The sequence below is a fragment of the Lissotriton vulgaris genome, chromosome 9 (genome assembly GCF_964263255.1).
Source record: "Lissotriton vulgaris chromosome 9, aLisVul1.2, whole genome shotgun sequence".
Classification (NCBI taxonomy): Eukaryota; Metazoa; Chordata; class Amphibia; order Caudata; family Salamandridae; genus Lissotriton; species Lissotriton vulgaris.
This window is the reverse complement of record NC_141697.1, coordinates 1,223,177,473-1,223,200,094: the sequence shown is the minus strand read 5'-3', so window position 1 is coordinate 1,223,200,094 and position 22,622 is coordinate 1,223,177,473. Positions and strand designations below refer to the sequence as shown.

The window sequence follows — 22,622 nt, the reverse complement described above, 5'->3', positions numbered from 1 at the left end:
ATCCCCTCCTCATTTCCCTGCTCAACATGGAGGTCTCTGTGTATAACTACGCAGACAACCTTCAGCTTGTTTTTGACCTCTCCCCTGCCCCTGATTCTCTTCTCAAATTTCATTCTGTCCTCATTTTTATTTCTGATTGGATTAATCAAAATTCCCTCAAGCTAAACCCGGACAAAACGGAGTTGGTCCTGACTGGTGGTGCCATCAGCCCTTGGACGCCCGCCTTTTGGCCTTCCATCCTCGACCCTCCTCCGGTTCCTTTGGGGACAGTTAGAACCCTGGGCATCAAAATCAGTCAGGACCTCTCCATGCGTCCCCAGGTTAGCTCTGTTGTATCATCCTGTTTTCTTTCCCTCAGGATTATTCGCAAGATCTCCCGTTTCTTTTCCACTGATGCCCTTAAAATAATTGTTCTGGCCATGATTCTCTCACGTTTGGACTACGGGAACTGCCTGTACGTGGGCATCCCTGCCTATGAGCTCCGGCACCTTCAGACCATCCAGAATCAGGCCGCCCGCCTTATCCATCGGCTTCCCAAGTCCCACCATACCACCCCTCTCCTCAAATCCCTTCACTGGCTTCCCATCCTGCAGAGAACTCTCTTCAAGATGGGATGCCTAGTTTTCATGGCCCGTGACCGCACTGCTCCCGTTTTCATCAATTCCTTTATTACCCACTATCACCCCTGTCGCAATCTTCGCTCCTCTAGCCAGGCTCTCCTCTGTGTCCCCCGCTTCCGTAAATCCAGAACCGGCGGTACCAGATTTTCCATTCTCGCCCCCCGCTTCTGGAACAGTCTCCCACCCACCATCAGGTCCATCACTGTCTACTTGCATTTCTGTAAGACGCTCAAAACCCATCTGTATGCCCAAGCCTTCACAAACCTGTAATTCCCTGGCTGCCTCTTCCATCTGACACTATCAATCCTCCAGCGCCAGGAAACCGCTTGGTCACAGAGCGCTTTACAAATATTTTCAACTTCAAAGGAACTAGCTGCGCTTTACGAAACTCCCCATCACAGCAAAATGTACACAATTCAACGTCCTTACTTAGTCCACTTCTTGATGCAGGTTGTGCTCTGGGTTCTTGAATAAGGCAAGGAGTGTTCATTTATTTTGTTTGGTTGTTGTGTACTTAGTGTATTTCTTTGGGATGCTATATTTGTTAAATTGATCGAAATATTATGTATCACTGAGTAGGGTTTGGTGTATTTAGTGAACTGGCTAGTTTCTGGTTTGCTTAGTTCATTGGTTAGACGTGGTGTATTACCTAAACTCTGCACAGTGGATTTACTGCATTGGATAGGTTTGTTGAGCTCACAGATAATTACTCAAGGTGCATCTACTTGGCATCATTCACTTTGGCTTCCATGGAGTTAAAAGGAACAATTATGAAAGTAAAGGACATGCCCAGCTCCTATGGGATGTGAGCCCGACATACATAAAAAAATTGCAGACATCAATTGTCCGACAGCGGCTGTTATTATTATGTTGATCCTGATCTTGAAGGCAATAATTTCTCCTCCTTGCACTGATGTAGGTAACTCAGCCAATGTTTGACCCAATTTAAACCTTTCTTCTCCTACTACGCTGTTAGTCATCATTGTCCAAGAGCAAGCCTGGTGGCTAGCCCGGTGAGTGCCTGTGGTCCTTTAGAGAAGTCTGCTGTATTCAACCCATTTGAACACCCCATCCTTCTCTATTGATTGATTAACCTCAGAGTTGAATCTCAAAACTTAATTTCACCTCTTCTTTAGCTGCAGGCTACAAGTGACAACCTCCTCTATGGACCACTTCGGAATATCGCTGACCTTTGCGGTCCCTTTATGTCCTCTCCCACACCAGTGTTATTTAATGTCTATGTGTGCTCTTAAAATAAACTTATTTACAACTTTTGTCTAACGTGTTTTTCACGTTAACATTGCCCTTCAATGTCTGAGGCCTAGAAACCTCAATCTTAATAGCAGTGGCAATTCTTAGGTCAGTCCCTTCGTATGACCCATAATTGGATGTAAGCTAATTTCCTCATCATAAAAGAGGGGCCGGTTTGTTAAGAGGAAACACTGTGGATACTCCTGTTTTGCCCTGAATATGGAGTTTCATTTCTTACCCCATCTACAAAAGTCAGGATCCTGATCATTCTGATCCACTATAAATTCTCCATCAGTTCTTAAAGCGGAGCGGGATTCTTGTTGCATGCACCCTCTTGTGCTGCTGTCTAATGGGTTTTGACTGCCTCACTCCTCTGACTCTTGTAATAATCTATATTTTGGCCTCCTCAGTATGTACTGAGCATATTGCTGTTTACAGAATGTGACATCTTGGACAACCAGGGGAAATCTTCAGCAAGAGCACATCTCCTGGATGCTTCCCCAGCTGTATTGAATTCCAATCCTCCAACGAAAACAATTCTGCCTGTTTGTGGTACCGGCTTATCTTGGAGGCAACACTTTTTTGAACAATCCTTTTAAATGCTACATACTCCACCAGTTTGGCTCATCTTGAAATAGTTGGTTAAACTTGAAGTTCCGGAAGACAAATGTGCTCTGGAAGCTGCACCTTTGCAGTACCAGCCACAAAAATGTAATATGGGTTCCCTTCTTCGCAAACGGAGTGACCTTCACACCTGGTTGTCCACCAAGTGGTCCTCTGTAATCCTTTTGTACTTTCCTGACCACTGTATTGGGTTTACTCAGCACTACAATCCAACATTAACAATAAATACACGAGTAACCTGGTGTCTGTAAGGCCTTTTCCCTGATTTGGTGGCAGTCACTGTTTCTTGGATATGAATGCTGATGTTTATCACTGGGGTCCCAGGACATTGGTTTTGACTGCATTCTAATTGGAATGCAATAACGTCAGTTACTTCCTTTGTACATTACATTCTCTGTTTATTGATCTATACTCCACCCAATGCCATGTTAAGTTTCTCACGACAAATTTACCTACTTCAGGGAGGGCCACTCGGCTTTCACCCATTCCACCTGTTCAAGGCGCCACAGCACATGGCATTCCACCTGCACACTCGCAGCCTTAAGTAACGCAAGCAACGACATCTACAAACACTGTAAGGTCACCTCTTGGTACCTATACCGCACACAGGCCATTAGAAATAGTGCCAAATCCTTTGATGCGTTAGGTGACTGACCCTTAGTAAACATTTTAAAACATGTCTGAAATTTTGCCCACTGCCACTCATTACCGAGAACAAACTACAATCACTGACATTCAAGCTAATTTTCACATCCTTACGGAAAAATAGAAGTCTGTCGCGTACTTGAGTTGTTGGAAATAATACCTGGGTATTTGCATGTGTGTGTGAGTTTCATTATTTGAAGAAAATATTGCATGTTTACTTACTTCAGTGGCTGGTATGGCGTGTTTAGTTACTTGAGATGAGTAAGTATATTGTGTTCGGTTAATTGAATAGGGTATGACATGGTTAGGCATTTGAATAGGGTGTGTTGTGTTTAGTTATTTGAATGTTGTGTGTCCATGTTATCAGGTGTTTAGTTATTTGAATGGGGTTGGTTACTTGGTTAGGTTTCACATCATTAGTTAGGGTGTGTTGTCTTTAGGTATTGACTGAAGAGTGGTGAATTTGTTTATTGAAACGTGTATAGTGTGTTAAATTATTGGAACAGAGTCTGGTATATTTACTTCCCCAGATAGGATTTGGGATATTTTGTTTTTTCAGTAATACACAATCCATCTACCTGTTGGTACTAAGTGTGGTGAATTTCCCTATGTTGGTAATCTGTGCTGTATTTAGTAGCCTGAATGAACAGTAGTTTTCGTATTTAATGAGACCTAGAGCAGTTTGTTTGAATGATGACAGTGTTCTGCAAGAACTGTGGAATAGGTATTCACATATCGTTATTTGAGTTAGATTTTATATATAGTTATTTGAATATGTTATGCACTAATTCTTGCTTAATTATTGCTCTGAACAGGTTGTGGTATATTCAGTTCTCTGACTCGTTCTCTAAATTTACCAAGATGTATACACTACTCTAAATGAGGTTTTGTTTTAGTTCTCTGAATGAAGTTTAGTTCTCGGAATAACACCTATGGTGTGTTTAGTGTTTTGTAGGAGGATCATTTTATGTAGTGCTCAGAATAGGTTATGGTGTATTCAGTGCTCTGAGTGAGGTAGGTGCACTTAGTGCTCTGAATGAGGTATTCTGTATTTAGTTTTTGGATAAACTACAATACTGAATTTAGTTCACGGATTAAAAGTTGGTGAAATACATTCACAGAATGTAATGCATTTGTTATCTTCAGTGGTTATCTCACAGCAAATTTGAACTGCATGAAATACATCTGGTTTAATTTAGTGAATGTAGTATGGTTCTGTGCTGGTGTGAGAATGGGGAGGAGGTGTTTTGTAAAATAATGTGCCATATTCTTTTTACTGTATATGCTAGTGTGTTACAAAACCCCTCTGAATAATGCGTTTGGTGGACCGGAAGGCCATTTCGTATATCAAGCGGTGTGTGGAGTAGGTCCTGTATTCCTTTGTCACAATACACCGTGGAAGGACAGATAATATTGCTGTCGGATCTACTTTTATTACTGAAAATATATTTCTTATCATGGCACTCGTGTTCTTTTGATCTTCCACCGTATAAATATGATTGTTCACTTGTAACTCAACATGACTGGTTGTACTGTGGTATATTTTGTTCACTGTGATATCTTCTGCTGTTGATATTTTTCTGAATGAGCTATGGCACGTTTAGTTTTCTGTATGAAGTCTACCTCCTTCACATCATTGAATGGGACATGTACAGCGTTTAAGATGATGCTATAAGTTTTCTGAATGTGGGATGGTGTTTTCAGTGCATTGAGTGTTTGTTTCACATTGGTCTTGTTTTACTGAGTGGTGTCTGGTGTCCATTTTAAAGTTCTGAACACAGATTGGGATCCATACATTATCGAATGAAGTGTGGAGTTTTAATGTCCTGAATGTGGAATGAAACCTTTAAGTCACAGAACATGGTTTGGTGGTGTTTGCTAACTGGCATATAAACCTCTTAGTTAAATGTTTTATGACATTTAGTAGTGAATTCTAGGTTATCCAGTTCAGTGGATAGTGTATGTTGGATTGGGTTCATTGAATGCTGGGTGTTGGTTGCTTTTGCTACTTAGTGTGGTGTTTTATGGATGGTGGCCAGGATGTTGTTTGCTCGATTGTGTGTCACTGAAAGTTGTCTGATGGTCTTAGTTGCTAAGGTGGATGTGGTTATCTCACTGAGTGAAGTACTGGTTGATGAGTTTGGCTCATTAAGTGTGATGCAGTCTGCTGTGTGTTTTGAATGAAGCCTGATCGGGACAACTAATTGATTGGTATATTTGCCTATATTTACTGAAGTCAATTGAGTGATATAGAATGTCAAATGTGGCTCGGGCTGTTCCTTACCTCTACCTGTATTTCGGTTTCATTGCAGGGCATTTTTCTGTTTCATGTGGTGAACTACAAGCCGCTGACGTACAATAGCACTTATGTCTACCCTTGGTGGGGCGAGGCCATCGGGTGGGGGCTAGCCCTGTCCTCCATGCTGTGCATCCCGCTGACCACCGCTTACAAGCTGCTTCGCTCAAAGGGTTCACTGCGAGAGGTGAGTGTGATCCACCACTCCTGTATTGAATGGACCCACCTCCGCCCCGTTTGATAGGAAATGTGAATTTGTTTTGCAGAAGTGAGTGAAAATTGACTCGTCAGATTAGATGCCCAGAGTCAGTTCAGCTGCCAATTGATAGTTGTGCTTTCTCAGAATAGTGACATAAGCCACCCTGCATGTTCAACTCTTGCTGGGCCTCATCAGTGGAGTACTGCTTGAGCTGCTACAGACAACGAGCTCAGGAACTATTGCTGGGTAGACAAATATCTTGTTAGATGACTTTGCTTACACAGTACCAAAGCTATGGCTGGCAGTTGGTTGAATCTTTGTGAATTACTGGCAATCACTTTGGGTACATTCCACTGTAATCAGGTACTAATCATATGCAAAGCAATCTTTGATGCTCTCCAGAGAGTTCAGCCTACACTTTCCTTAACTTGTGCCCCGCTAATCCTTTCTGATGGATACATCTGCCAGTGGATTCCTCACCTTGTGAATATCCCCTGCGCCAGGAGCATTCGGAAATTTTTTGTAGCTCTCCACGCCGACGAGGACGACGTCACAGAAGCATGGCTCCACTCGCGACTCCGCTGAAGTCACTGGAGCCATAAGAGAGCCTCGTCGGCGTGATGACGTCAGTTCCCTTTTTTCCACGCCGTCAACGCTAACGGTTTTCTTAAACTCTCTGTGTTTTCACTTGCTACTTTGTGTTTCTGAATTGTATTCCTGGTTTTCTCTTGTTTCTTTCTCGAAGATGTCGTCGAAAGTCGGGATTCAAGCCCTACAGGGAGTGCGGAGGACACATGTCCATTACAGATCCTCACGAAGATTGTGTCTGGTGCCTCTCGTCGGATCACGATGTCGAGGGATGCGCCTGTTGTAGGAAAATGAACCCGAAGGCGTTAAAAGAAAGAGAAGCTAAACTGTTCATGGCGAAGATGAGGAAGGAGGAAAGAGGGCGAAGAAGGTCGAGGTCACGTTCCAGGTCAAGGTCGGGCTCGAAGTCTTCGTTGGGGCATGCTTCAAGATCAAAGAAGCATAAGAAGAAAAAGAGCCATGGATCTGGACGCCGTTCAGAAAAGGATACAGCTCCAAAGTCGTCCTCTCCAGCTTCTCGACATTGTAAAAACTATGTATCGCCTTCTCCCTCGAATCAGGGTTCTCCTATAAGATCGGCTTCACCTGCGGCATCACCAGCACATTCTCCGACGCCGGCTCCATCTCCGACTCCGGCTCATTTTCTGGCTCCGGTGGAAGAAGTTCTAGTGCCAGATGAGTCATCGACTCCAGTGGCTCCACGGCCGGCGCCGGTTGGCCCGAGTCCGGTAATGCCTGCGCCTTAGCCTTTTCCAGGCGCTTATCAACCTTTCCCTTGACTACTCGTCGTCAATACTACAAGATCTAGAACCAACCCCATTTTTCAATTTATCAGATAGAGTATTAACAACAGCGGAAATAGCAGTGTTGGGTAAAGGACTTAATTTCGTACCATCAAGACCTACAGATTTTGTCAAAATGAAGTTGGAGACAATAGAGTTTTGTCGTAAGATTCGACTAAAAACATTTTTCAGTGAAGCCCCAGATGCGCGCACTTCGGAAGTAACTGGACTCAGGAAGAAGTCCATTTTTTTCCCATCAGGTCCCAAAATCCCCAAGGAAGTAGTTGCGTTCGAAACAACAATTTTATCAGGTATAGCTGCCATGGAGAAAAAGAGAAGGTATGTCAACTATAACCTTCCCAAGGCTGAAAAGGATGCATTATTCTCTTTAAAGAATGACAAGTCAGTGGTCATTAAGCAGGCGGATAAAGGCGGGCAGTGGTGATCTGGGACATTACTAGATACAGAAATGAAGTACTACGACAATTAGATGGCATCAGCTGCTACAGACGAATCTGAAAGGATCCCACGATTGAATTGCAAAATCAACTTTTTCCCATCATTCAAAGAGGATTTGATCAGGGATTTGTTGGTCCAAAGGAACTTATATTTCTACAGAATAAGAACCCCAGAACACCAGTGTTTTATGCGCTGCCCAAAATGCACAAAAGTGAGGTTAATCCACCAGGCTGACCTATAGTGTCGGGGCACGAATCTTTAATTGAGCCGGTAGCAAGATACATTGATTTCTTCTTAAAACCATTCATAGCGGAAATTCCGGCACATTTGAAAGACACCACAGCCTTTTAAAACAAAATAGCAATGGTACAATTTGATGACACTATACAACTAATGGTGACATTAGACGTGGTTTCCCTTTACACCCAGATTCCCCAAGAACAGGCAGTGGAAACATTAGAATTTTTCCTAGAAGCAAGGGAACAACCGATGAGAGTTCCCACTAACTTTATTCTGGAGCTTGCGAAATTTGCATTGCAAAAGAATTATTTCACTTTTGACTCAGAGTTCTTCTATCAAACAAAGGGAGTAGCCATGGGCTGTCCCTTTGCGCCAGAATTGGCGATTCTGTTTATGGGACTATACGAAAACAAATTCGTATATAATGACAATCCGTTCATCGGATGTATTTCTAACTACAATCGGTACATAGATGACGTCTTTCTAATTTGGACCGGAGAACAGGAACAACTTAATGAATTTGTAGTGTAGCTAAACTCAAGGACTAATGACATCATGTTTAGTTGTTCTGCGTCCAATAAATCAATCACATTCCTGGATGTCAAAATGTTTCCTTTTGAAGGAGGACTAGCGACCACCCTATTCCGTAAGGCAACTGACAGGAATAAAGCTCTTCATTATACGAGCAACCATCCTCGGAGCCTAAGACTGAACCTGCCGTTTGGCTAATTTCTAAGGATACGTAGAAATTGTTCATTTAAAGAGGAATATTTTATACATGCAAATAAACTCAGGGATCGCCTTATTGAAAGAGTATATCCAAAAAAGCTACTTAAACATTCCCTTAAGAGAGCGTGGTGGGTACCCCTGGATACTCTGTTGGAAAAGAAGACCAAACCCGGGTTAAAAAGGCAAGTCTGTGTGACAACGTTTTGCCCCAATGCACATCAACTGAAAAAATTGATAACATCCAATTGGCACCTACTCAAAGATCTACATGAGGACTTTTCGGTACCAATATTATTTGCTTTTAAGAAAGAGAAAAGCGTGGCTAATCATATTGTCCGTGCAGCCCTCCCAATTGAAAAAACACCTACACTGAGGAGTATGTTTGGATTAGCACTAGTGGTAGGACATCACAAATGAGGAGCCTGTACTTGCTGTGACCAAACAATGGAGAACTCGTTTTTTTTCATTTGAAAATATTCACTGGAAACATGAAGTGTTTACAAACTGTAAAACCAGGAATGTTGTTTACGGCATTGTTTGCCCATGCCCCAGGTTATACATAGGAAAAACGACCCAGGAAGTTAGGCAGAGGATTACGCAGCATAAATCGAGAATACATAGGAAGGTTGAGAATGCACCATTGGTTAATCATTGGGTTGCCAAAATCATGAGCAAAACGATTTGAAATGGACAGTTTTATCAAAAGTTGACAGGGACCCTCGTGGAGGGGATCTGGATGCACGACTAAGTCAGCGCGAGGCGCTGTTGATCATGAAATTCAACACTGCAATCAGCGGCCTTATTGAGATTTCCGAGATATTTTAACCTATCACTTAGGAAAAGATCAGACCGCTGGCATTTCACCATCTGAATATGAATGTTAAATCAGGCATCTCAAAAATAGGCTGCCATAGGACTTAGCGAGATCTCCTATTTAATCTCTGTTCAAACCAACTACTACCCCCATGAGGACTTTTGCCGCTCATAAGTTCTAAGATCTAAGCGCCTAGCACGAGTTCCGTTGCAACTACAACTCCCAAACAGCTTAGCGCTGAGAAGGGGACTATACAGGAAATAGGTTACGCTGATTCACCAGCGTCATAACTTTAAATCACATGCCGAATGTATCAACGGAACTGAACACGGAGGACTAAAACGCCCGTTTACGCGGTAAGTCAGGCTTTTTTCCGCACGCCGACCGCCAATTGAGCAAGGACGCAGTACGGTGGTTGTAAACATATAATGATTGAGATAATTTCTGTTCCCCCCGGCTACTGCGAGTACAAGAAATCACACGTAACGGGCGCTTTTTACAATGAGGGCAGCCACACAATTCACGGTAAGCCTCGGGTTTCAGAGAGAGTCTTGAGGGATTTTAGAGCGAGGTAAATCATTGAACAATAGGTTTGTTTTCCAGGAGGTCTAGCTGCCCTTTGAGACAGGTCCGGCGCATGTGAGCGGGTAAGTTTGCTTTTTCAATTCAGACCTAAGGACAGCCATCACAGAGGTGTATGTCTTGTCTAAAAGTGATTTATGTTGCCTTCCAGCTCCGTCTTGATATGCATTTTTGAATGAAACAGTGACATACAGATGTTGATCATTGACCCTGCAAATTAAAGGTAGGATAGCGATAAGAGGGGGCCTCACAGGCAGATGGCCATATTCTTTCAGATCAGAATAAGCCTTAAAGTGTTTTTATTTTTGATTTTTTTGTAGAAATTGTTGGTCCTGAGGAGAACTTGTGAATCGTCCGGTCCCATGTTACATAGAATATAATATAATGTTGTAAATAGGGAGGACATTTTTTCCCAATTAGGGTGTAAGAAAAAACATACAAAAACTGAACTTGCATTGAAAATTAGCCTGATTTGTATTTTATAGGTATTTGTGATACCGGGACTTTTGTTTGTAGGATGTTTGTGGTAAGTTTGAATGTGGAATGAATGGTTTATGGCCAATAGTGTGTTTATAGTGATGGTTTGTCAGGTGGAATTTTATTGTATATATTTGTATAGTTTCTCTGTGTGCTTTTCATATATTGTCATGCACAAAGAATTATGTGCGCAAATAAATGTATGATGACTAAAATAGTATATTAAAATTGGTGTTTGGAATTTATAAAGCAGGCCATTATGTTATGTTCATAAAGTCAGTTCCTAAAAATAGTTGTACAATTCAATCTCAGCATTGGCATTTGTGTTGTTCTATAGTATCAACCTTTCCCTGGCTCAGGGAAGGATCCAATGCCTTATTTAAATGCAATGTATGGAGTTTTTGAAAGGGCTATGTACCCCTCTGGAGCACCTTCGGGTCCCATGGGTCCGATGGCATTTAATCTGGGGGTTCCTCAAGCGTATGCTCAGGCTCCCTTTATGCCATTTCTTCCAGCTGCGCTGTCCTGGCATTTGGAATGGGTATGCTCTTCCCTTTTGGGAATTCCCTCCAAATTACCCTCCTTTCCAAGGGGCTTGTTTGGAGGACCACCTTCTTCTCCTGCAGGAGGAAGTCCTAACTTTGCTGAAAAAAGGTGCAATAGAGGTGGTTCTAGAGAGGGAAAGGGGTCAGGGATGCTACTCCCGGTATTTCCTGATACCCATGAAGGATGATCTCAGGATCTTGAACCTTTTTCTGAGGCAGGTGAAGTTCAAGATGCTCACCCTTGCGCTTGTTCTTCAAGCACTGCAACAGGAGGATTGGATGGTGTCGATCGACTTGCAAGACTCGTATTTTCATATCCCGATCCTGCAGTCGCACAGGAAGTCTCCGTTTTACGGTAGGGTCGCAACATTATCAGTTTGCGGTTCTCCTGTTTGGACTTACTACTGCACCTCGAGTCTCCACCAAGGTGATGGCAGTGGTGGCAGCCCATCTCAGGAGATCGGGGATTCCAGTTTTCCCCTATCTGGACGACTGGCTGATCAAAGTCGCCAGAGAAGGTGCTTCATCATCTGCAAGTGACAACCCAGCTGTTGTACAAATTGGGTTTTTCGACAAACGTGCCCAAGTCTCACCTGGTGCCATCTCAGTGCAAACTGTTCATAGGGGCGGTACTGGATACTACTGTGTGTCGAGCATTCCCACCTCCACAAAGGATTCTCGACATTCAGGAAATGAGTCCCTTGTTTTACAATGGAGCGGTTGTTCCATTCCTGAAGGTCCTTCGCCTGCTCGGTCTGTTTGCTTCCTGCATTCTGCTGGTCAACCATGGTCAACCATGCATGCTGGCACATGAGGGTGCTCCAGTGGTGCCTCTACAGGCAGTGGTATCAGCACAACGGAGATTTCAGGGAGTCTGTGAGGATCTCCAGAAAAGCTGTAGTAGATCTGTCTTGGTGGAGGGTGGAGGGTGGAGGGAAATCTGTCTCAAGGAAAGCCTTTCCTTCTTCCTCCATCGGTGGCCACAGTGACAACGGATGCATCCACTTTAGGGTGGGGTGCTCATCTGGGGGACCTGAAGATAAAGGTTGGTCGCCAGAGGAAAGGTTGTTTCACATCAACCTTCTAGAGTTGTGGGCGATACGTTTAGCGCTCAAGGCCTTCCTCCCTTCCCTTCGCGGTCAGTCGGATCAAGTCCTGACGCACAACACTACCGCGATGTGGTATGTCAACAAGCAGGGAGGAGTGGGATCGCATTGTCTCTGCAGAGAGGCTCTGCGTCTCTGGTCCTGGGTTCAGGACCATCAGATTTGTCTGATGGCAAATCATCTGGCCGGAGTTCTGAACGTGTGTGCGGACAGTCTCGGTCGGCAGTTCGCTGCCTATCGCCAGTGGATACTTCATCCGGAGGTGGTTCGTCACGTCTTTCGGACGTAGGGGACTCCTCGGGTGGACCTGTTTGCCACTCACGAATGCTCACTGCCCATCATTCTGCAATCTCCAATATCCGATGCAGGGAGGGTTAGGGAACGCGTTTCAGTTGAGTTGGGGCTCACGACTCCTTTAGGCGTTTCCTCCCATACCCTTGATTCCTCTGGTTCTGAGGAAGATTCGCCAAGACCGGGCCCAAGTCATATTGATCACCCCGGATTGGCCAAGAAGGGTGTGGTACACAGATCTTCTCCACCTCTCCTCGTGCCCTCCGCTCAGTCTCCCTCTCAGGGCAGACCTCCTCTCGCAGTCGCAGGGGCTGGTTCTACACCCCCACCTCCAGATCTTGCACCTTCATGCCTGGTGATTGAACGGAGCAATCGGAATTCTTTTTCTCTTCCTTCTGACGTTGTGGACGTTATTTTGTCCGCCAGACGTCTCTCCACCAAGTCTATCTATTCTTATAGGTGGTCCAAATTTGTCCATTGGTGTGGGTAGAATTCTATTGACCCTTTAAGGGCTCGCTTGTCTAACATCCTTCAGGTTGCTCTCTCTCTGGCCTAGCAGGGTTTTGCTGTGGCTACTGTGAAGGGCTATTTATCGGCATTGTCGGCGTTCGTTAGCAGGCCGGACCAGCCGTCTTTGTTTAAATCACCTATCGTTTTAAGGTTCATTAAGGGCCTTAGTAATACATTTCCACCCACTCCTTTTATTGTACCGCAATGGGACTTAAATCTAGTTTTAACCTACTTGATGGGTTCTCCCTTTCAGCCTTTGCACAGGTGTCCTTTGAGACTATTATCTTTTAAGACTGTATTTCTTATTGCCATTACCTCGGCGAGGAGGGTGAGTGAGCTTCAAGCTCTGAGTTCAAAACCTCCATTCTTGACTATTCATGCTGATAAAATGGTACTCCGGACCAGGGCTGCTTTTCTTCCTAAGGTGGTAACTTCCTTCCACCTAGGGCAGTCCATTACCCTCGCTACCTTCTATCATCCCCCTCGCCCTTCTAAGGAGGAGGAGCGGCTTCACCGCTTGGACCCTAAAAGGGCGGTGAGTTTTTACCTCGATAGAACTAAAGACTATCGTGTGGATGACCAGCTCTGTGTGGGCTTTGCGGGCTGCTGGAAAGGCAGGCACTACACAAGCGCACCCTTTCCAGGTGGATTATCTTGTCCATCAAGATCGGTTACTCTTTGGCCGTTAAGGATCCTCCAGACGGTATAAGGGCTCACTCTACTAGAGCAAAGTCTTCAACATATGCTTTGTCTAGGGGTGTTCCTGTAGAGGACTTGGTAGAGCGGCTACTTGGGCCTCCCTCCACACTTTCGCGAAGCATTACTGCTTCGATTCAGAGGTGAGGAGGGATGGTCACTTTGCGCATTCTGTCATACAGGACTTTTTGGTATAGAAGGGTGGACACCCTCCTCCGGGAGTGGGGACTGCTGTGGGACTATTCACAAGGTGAGGAATCCACTGGCAGATGTTTGCATCAGAAGAACAAGTTACTTACCTTCGGTAACACTTTTTCTGGTGGATACAATATCTGCCTGTGGATTCCTCACTGACCCACCCGCCTCCCCGTTGTTCACCCTTGTATACCTACAATGTTTTCATCTTATGTCTGTTACGTTCAATGGAAGTGTTTAATTCTTTTTGCTTATTGCATTGATTTCACACTGTTTGTGTTGGTTTGAATACTGTGTATACTATATATATTTGTGTTGGTCCGTCCGTGTGCCTCGAAGGCACAGAAAAAAGTGCGGAACTGACGTCATCACGCCGACGAGGCTCTCTTATGGCTCCAGTGACGTCAGCGGAGTCGCAAGCGGAGCCATGCTTCTGTGACGTCGTCGACGTGGAGAGCTACAAAAAAATTCCGAATGCTGCTGGTGCAGGGGATAAATATTCACAAGGTGAGGAATCCACAGGCAGATACTGTATCAGACAGAAAAAGCGTTACCGAAGGTAAGTAACTTGTTCGTCTGTGCCAAGAGGACCGTGGCAGCTTTATACACCCACTCTATACCTTGACCTCTTTCTGGCAATCATCTGTGGAGGTGGGACATGTAGGTAGATGAGCTGACTACCTCAGAGGAACCCAGAACAGTACACATGCAATAATGCTGGCTTTACTCCGAATCACAGTTCTGGCGATTTTCAGAAAAGGCGCAAGGGTCACTTTAAGTGGAATAATGTTGAAACTTTTGAGTCACTCGGAGTCTGGCTGTGGCCTTTAGAGGCACTCACCTCTAGAAGAAGTCTTCATCAATCTGGATATTTCTCCTTTGAGGGGACGTCGATTCCCAGGCCATTTCATGTGAAGGTGTGAACTGGATTGTGATATGTAAAGCATCAACACATAATGCTTGTACAAGCCCTTGTGGATCACTGATATACACTGTTTAAAGAAGTCACGGTTTAAGACCGTAAATAGCGGTCTTGTCCTCCATCAGGTTGCTCATAATCAATTTGCAGAGAAGCTAGACAGTCCAAAGCAAGGCTAATTGAATTATACTGCTATTTGCCGGAGATCTTGTTAGTTCACTTTTTGTTGTGAGGTCATCCAAACATAGAAATTACTGATCGGACAGATTGACACAGGATTTCTAATGAGGAGAAACTGCTAGGCATGAATTAAGACTCTGTTTAATGATGGGGATATGTTTGTCCTGGACACTGTGGACTGCTGCTAAGCCCCATGAGAGTGTTCATGTCTGTCTCCACATACTTGCAATTAAATGTGATACTCCGAGTCGGATAACATGAAGCTCCACTGAGGTCCTCGTAACCAAATGGCTAGAAGTTGCACCCTGTGGAATGCAAATATGTGTGCAAATGCCACAGCCCTAGACCCTGCACAGCTAACAGATCATTGCAGCCAACTAGAACGTAACCCATGACATTTCTACAGTATGTCACAAACAATTGCGGTGATGTGCTGCGAGCAGTGACTGATCTCTGGGTACCAGATGCTGGATCAACGTAAGGGTTGAGATGGTGCCAGACTGATTCTACGCACCACCTCAAAATATGTTGGCCTACAGACCAGCTAGCTCATAGTTCCACCATAAGTACCCTAGTTAGGTAAAAATGGTTTGGCCCGCCTCCCTTCCAGGAGTCATAACAGATCGAGAACCTTTTTGTTTAGTTACTAGTGCTCTTTAAGATATATATATATATATATATATATATATATATATATATGAAAAATTACCCCGGGGTGAATTATCAAAATGGTGGGAATCAAGATCCCTGCAGCGTTACCTCGAAGTAGGGAGAATTCCAAGGGGGCTAAGAATACTTGTGGCTCCAACCTACGAAGACCCCGACCCCCTAATGCTACAGGAGTGGGCGGATAATAACCAAGACTCATCTTGCCGCATGCTAAGAATTTTAATTAAGTATGCGGAGAAAGTTCGTGCAAAAATGATGGAGGAAATTAATCAAATCAACAACATGTTGGCTAAAGAGGATAATCAAGAACCAATTGTTCTCTACAAAAAGGAGATGGGAGAACGGCTGAAAAAGTTGGGAACCTCAATCAAGGAACGAAAAGCACAAAAGTTCATAAGGGACAAAAAAGACTATGACCGTGGGCAGATTTATACATTTGCCAAAAAATTTGAAAACGTAAGGAGAATGAAAATGAGTGGCGCAGCACAAAAACAACAGATCGCCCAATCTGGCATAAGTAGCGTACCAAGTTCAGATGTGGTGTCCTCAGCGAAGGAAGGGCCTAGTGGGGAAATGGAAGAACGAATCCCTACAGTTATTGACGAATTTGGTTTTTTTCAAGAGGACCGACGATTCAACCTCCGCCCAAGAACAAGGGTAAATTACGCCAAACCGCCAAGAGGAAAAGGCAAAGGCACAAAAGGCGCCAAGGTGCAAAACAAAGAGCAGTGATCAATGCACAAACGTCTCCGGACAGTGTCCCGGATTTGACCCAACAACAAACATCGGTGATCAACTTGACCAACATGGAACTATCTATTGAAGAGGAACAGATCCTCAACTTAGGACTATCGTTTTGCCCAATTGCCGAGTTCAATTACGTCCAAACTCGGATAGACATTTTCAAATTCGCAAGACTCTTGAAACTAAAAAAAACATTTCTCTTTGAACCAGGGTTCAGTGAGCAAGACTTTAAACCACCGAAACAGTGAGGCTTCACTGGGAGAATTAAATGTACAGGACATGGATCTCATGCTCGATATTCAACCTTCCGGTAGAATATACGAAGATAATGAGAATGGAGGGAGCTTTGAAAGACAAATAACTGGTGAACCATCAGAACTAATGAGTCAAGCAGATGAGGTAGCAAGATCTGAAGGATTGGCAATTAATGCTAGTGACCCAACTAACTTTCGCCCCAGATCTCGATATATTCCTTATACTGCACGCGATAACATTGACATTTTCAACGATTTGGTTGTGAATGACCTAAAAAAACTTGGAGAAATGTACTAGTGTGTGCAATAAAAAATTTAGCAAGCAAGAAAAAGTTCAGACGGCCCTTATTAATAAAATCAAGCAGGAGGACAAATGTATAGTACGTGATGCTGATAAGGGCGGGAATGTAGTCCTTTGGGATAGGCAACAATATTTATCTGAAGCTTATAAACAGTTAAACAATAGAGCTTGCTATGTAAGGGTTAAACCTGAGATTGTTTAACAGCCACGCACAGTACAATTCGGAATTGGATAACTGGTATGGACAATCATTGATCACTCATGATGAGTATAAGTATCTGAAAAAAACTAATCCAGTTACCCCAGTTTTTTATTTGCTCCCGAAGGTGCATAAGGACTCTTGTAATCCCCCTGGTAGGCCGATTATTTCAGCCATAGGTAGTGGGTTAGAGAACACCTCAAAGTTCATTGACTCTTTCTTGAATCCATTAGCTGCTCAACTCCCGTCGTATATTTTGGATACAGGGGATTTTCTTAAATCCATCTATGATATTCCCTGGGAAGATGATTTGATTTTGGTAACTATTGATGTCACCACCTTGTACACGAGCATTAAGCATAGTGATGGACTTAATGCTATAAGACATTTCCTTGGGACAAGACCAATTAAATTATGGGCTCACACCCAAATGCTTTTATCAATGGTCTCAACCTGCTTAAAGAATAACTTCTTCATCTTTAATGATGAATTATTTCACCAAACCTGTGGCACTGCGATGGGCACCTGCTTCGCCCCCAGCTATGCTAATTTGCATATGGGCTGGTGGGAGGAGCAGGTGATCCGGAAGCAGTGCCAAAATGAATGGGAAAACAACATCCTTCATTGGAGTAGTTTTATTGACGACTTGTTTGTTGTCTGGAGAGGCCCCCACCTGATTTAAATATGTTTTTGGCCAAAATACAAAAAAACAGTTTAAACTTGAAATTCACCAGTACTGTAAGCACAGAATCTGTCAATTTTTTAGACCTCACAGTCTTATTAAGGACAATAAATTGCAGACTAAAATATATAGGAAGGAGACCTCTGGAAATACTGTGCTTCATGCCAGTAGTTTCCACCCTACTAGTTTGGTGAACAGCATTCCCTATGGGGAAGGTCTAAGGGTTTTGAGAATTTGCAGTGACCCTAAGGACAGAGAGTGTGCATTAACTGACCTCCAATTACGTTTTAAACAGAGGGGGTACAGTGATAACTGTCTTAGTACATCTTTCTGTAAAGTCAAACATAAAACCAGAGAAGAAGTCCTCTTCAAAGATACTCATATGATGAAGAAACAAGCGGAAAATGAGTGTAGGTTGATCACTAATTATAACAAATTGCATGGATCGGTGAGGAAAATCTTGACATGACATTGGCATATAATCAAAAATGATCCAATTCTCGGTCCTTCACTCACCAATAGACCCCTTATAACCTTTCGTAAGGCAAAATCATTTAAGCAAATGTTAGTGAAAACCACGTTGACTAAAGCAAAGAAAAAGACAAAAAGCACGAAGAGTAATTGGTTGTCCAGAAAGGATGGGTTCTTAAAGTGTAATAAATGTAAAGCGTGTGAACATGGGAAGAATGTTAGTACATACCAACCAGGCCTTTCTAACAGAACTAAAAAGATCAAAGGACAGTATGACTGCAAGACAGCTTTTGCGATTAATGTTTTATGTTGTGAATGCAACCTACAGTATGTAGGGAGCACGATCAAGCCTGTTCATCAACGGGTGTTACAACGTCTGAGGGCGATCAAAAATGCAGATAGATCTTATCCGGTCGCCCGACATTTCGAAAAGTTCCATGGAAAGAATCCAAGCAGTCTCTCCTACTCTGTTATTGATTCCGTACCCTTGAATGAAAGAGGGGGGATAGGGTTAAAAAGTTGCGCCAACTAGAATCGTGGTACATAGTGGAACTGAATACAAAAAGCCCATACGGATTAAATATTGAAGAGGATCTGTACACACACCTATGAATCTTGATTAAACTGTAATAGTGATGAATTTTTGGGTATATCCAGCTTCCCTGGTCAGCGTAATCCATTTCTTCTAGTTTAGAGTTTATAAATTTTGTGTTATTATTGGTTTTAATTTTGTTTGGACACTCAAATGATTGAACTGATTAGATTTACCCACTTGGGCTAAATTTATAAACCTATTGGTTTTTGGTTTCTGAGGGTAATCCGCTAAAAACTTTGGGGGATTCTTGATGCAAGTGCAATTTATCGAATACAAACCATTGACTACAGTCTGTTTGAAGGAGGTCAATTTAAGCCCACTGGGGCTGTACTTTGTGCAATAATTGTCGAGCAATCTAGTCTCAATCGAAATTAGGATCATAACAATGGGCGCGAGTATTTTGCGCTTTTTTTGTTACAAATACTCCTTTAATATCAATTACTGTTTCTTGGTTTTACAATAATATTTGTATAATTGTGTTTGAAAATCAACCCCTCAATGAATTAAACGTTTACATATTTTTCTTGACGGAAATAAGAACTACAGAAACCACTGTGAATCTGTTTTTCAGTTCTATGATTTTACTTGTCACGTGATGCATCACGTGACATCCATGCACTTTAAATGTTTGTATGTGTACTGTGAACTTTAATCGTGACCAAACCTGCTGGGTCAGGCGAAACGCATTGATAGCGACTAAAGAATAAAAAGAAGTTTTTCACCACGTTGTTGTCGTCTCCTCTTCAAATCAACTGTCGAGGTTTTGAGCTCGTAATATATATATATATATATATATATATATATACGTTATCTATATTTATAGAACCATCAGCGATTCTTGTATAACATATATGTGCTGCAATGATTAATAGAAGCTGATAAAAGTGATTAGCAATACAAGGATAATGAAAAGAATAAACAATTCCACCATTGTGCTAAAAACATTTAATATATGCTGGCATACGAGTACTGGGCATAGTGTACTCCTACTATGCGTTCCCTAACCTAGTTGTCCAGAGTGTCTGTGTTCTGCCAGGAATCCCCTAGTGGATGATCTAACCCCCTTAACCTGAAGGCTAGGTATGTAGGTCTCATCTGGGTCACAAGTTGGACATCCCTCCTCTCAGACGGTGGGAGCAGGAACCAACTAGGCTGAAATTTTGGCACAGCTGCGACCTCGTTACAATAGAGTGGTCCTCTGATTTTAGCATGGAAATATGTGCGATTATACCAGTGATCATGCTTCCATTTTGATGCTTCAGCTGAGCTGACCGTTATTGTCTCTTTTAATAGCAATGCTACGCCTCATGGATGAAAATAACATTTGCACAGTGTGTGTCGAGGCCTTGTACAAAATGTTCATGGTGTTGTGATAGTGTACTTACAAAATGGTTTGGTAAGCCATGTGGCTTCAGAGAAACTAATTCTGCATTGTCACGCAATCAAACATGTCAAAAGTCATTGTGTCAAAGAGAAAGAAACTTACATGTAAAATGGCAGTGTTTCTCCCTGGTCCTAACTGAACCACATGACAAGGGAAAGAGTTGCCCATCAAAGGAATTGGTGCCCAAGTTGAAAATGAATTCTAGGAAATGTTTTTGTTAAAATGGAACTTACAACGGTCCCTTTTCTCCCTTCTTTTAGCGCTGGCAGCACCTCACTACGCCGGTCTGGGGTCACCATCACTTGGAGTACCTGACCCCTGAGGCAGAGACCAAGCTGCTTCCACCGGACACCCTCATCGCAGTCAGCAGCGAGAAAACCACTCTCTTCGAGACCGTGATCTAAGAAGCGGGTGTCGCTGATATCCAGGGCTTTAACCAAGCATTGCTTCTGCAAGCCTTCCATGACTTTAATTGTGCCAGTTTGTGATTCCGTTTCAGTATGAAAGCTCAGAATTGTGCATGGGGTCCAGATCCCATTCCATGCGGGGAGGAGGTTGTGCAGCACCCATGGGGACAAACTAATCAAGCCTTTTTATTTAGTTTGTTAAACGGGTCAGTTAAAGGTATATAATGTTTATGAACAAAGAGCAGACAACTTCCAATCTTTTGGCATAGGCCATAAGCCTTTGTGGAAATCTTGGGATTTCCCAATAGTTTCATTTACATCTGGTGTCACGAGCGATGGAGCATAGTTGCACAAGTAAGGCGGGGACCTGAGTCTGTCCCATCTCCCATCTGACATGACACTACTTCTGCTCTTCAAAACTCTTAGAGGTCCGGCCAGTGAGAAAATCAGTCTTTTGACTCACCCCCCCCCCCCATAGGCCAGTCTGCCTCTGTGCCTAGCTCATGAGTATAGTATGCCTACAAATGGGTCATAGTGTTAATGACCATCCTGAACAAATTATATGTTGTGTAGAAAAATAGGTCCACCCACATATCCAAGACAATAGTTCCAGCCTTCTAACTCAGTAAATTTCTCAAAATCTCCTCTGCCTCCAAAATAATAGTTTAAATCACCCGTTTTAAGTAATGTTTTGACCCCTCTTCCTAAAATCAAAAGCAATACGGCTTCCGGAAACCAGAATCTTTTTTTTTTCTTTCTGTTCATTTAATTTTGCTGTAATAAAAACATAGAATTGACTCTCCACTCACAGCATCAGCTACCCAAAAGACACCTATCCTTCAAGGAGGATGGTACTGTCCGAGCGAGGACCTGAGTGACATATCTCGGAAGCATTTTCTGCTTATAAAAACACAACACACATTTGTTTTAAATAAACTTTAGGAACTGTGATTTAAATCACTGTAAATAAACCAAAAACACAGATGTAGGAAGGAGAGGTGTGACGGAGGGCGATGATGTAAATGTGTGCAGTGGATCATGAATCCATGTCTCCTCATGTGTAGCTGTATCATGCTGTGGGACAAGTGAGACTAGGTCAGGGCGGGTTAGCTCATGGCTCCAAGTGAGGCCAGCGAGAACTCCTGCTTGAACCATCATTCAGAGAGTGGACCACTGAGAATGTCTGGAAGCTTGTTTTGCTCCAGGGAAGCTGGTAAGACAGTGCCTTGGTTTTAGTCCAGCTTTGGAGGTCTGCGTGTAGCCTACAGGTGAGGTAACACATTGAATCTGGACAGTATTAACTCTTTTGGAGTACATTAACATGAGCACCTCCTTTGTGCTTGGCAACAGTATGTATCGGCTATATAATGCAGAGGCATTATTGTACGGCGTGCAAGTGCAAAATTACCACAATACTGTATTTGTGTTGTGGTGCCTACTTCCTGATTAGTAACCTACAAACTCGCACTTTTCATTTGGAATCATGACTATAACTATTAATGTAATTAAAATACCTTATCCTGATCTCTGTTTGTGTCGTAGGAATGACATTAAAATGGGGTTTCAAGAAAATGAAATTGTAATTTAAGCCAAAAATAGTGGTTAAGAGCGGGTATACATCCTTCTTTGGTGGTCGTGGGTGGAAAGCAGGCATGTGTCCCTGAGTTCTTTCTTCCATTTGAAGGCAGTTGAAACCAAACCAGGCTAATGACTGTTTGCCCAATCAGATGCTTGCATTCCTGCCAACGTACAAATTAATTTAACCATTTGAGGAGGGGGTGGGGCCTTGGAGGGGGCGTGGGCTTATGCTGAGAGCTACTCAAGAGACACACACTATCCCTCATCAAATCCTTCACCCCCTCTAAAAAAAAAAGGTTGTTGAGGCTGTTGCTGCTGCCCTTGGGTCTGTCAGACCTCTTAATGGATATCGGCTGCTTACTGCTCCCAAAGACAAGCCACTCTGTGCAGAAGTTTCCAGCTTGGCTTTTCTGCCACTGTGTGATTTTTGCCTCCTTACCGTGTGCCCGTGTGAAAAGAGATGAAATTGCGTGAACCATGGTGAATCCATGTGAGTTGGCAGGTCTGTGCTTGTCTTGTAAAATCCACCGATTGGATGAGGAGACGCTTCCAACTGCCTAAAATGGCGGGTTCTGCCATTCAAACCACAT

At 43.2% G+C, this 22,622-nt stretch overlaps 1 protein-coding gene across 3 annotated transcripts in view; it reads left to right on the top strand.

Annotated features, from left to right (window-relative positions):
* LOC147693097 (sodium- and chloride-dependent creatine transporter 1-like) overlaps positions 1-22,327 on the top strand; it is a 364,792-nt gene extending 342,465 nt beyond the window's left edge. Inside the window, exons 14-15 of one of the 3 annotated variants that reach the window (XR_015300094.1) lie at positions 5,453-5,623; positions 20,308-21,159. Coding sequence is in view for 2 of the 3 variants with exons in the window: in XM_086939340.1 (XP_086795466.1) it covers positions 5,453-5,623; positions 20,308-20,451 (315 nt within the window). In the remaining variant the exon portion in view is untranslated. Of the gene's footprint in view, positions 1-5,452; positions 5,624-20,307 lie in introns of all 3 variants that reach the window. The other 2 variants (XM_086939340.1, XM_086939341.1) reach the window with 2 other exon arrangements.
* Positions 22,328-22,622: the final 295 nt, after the last annotated feature.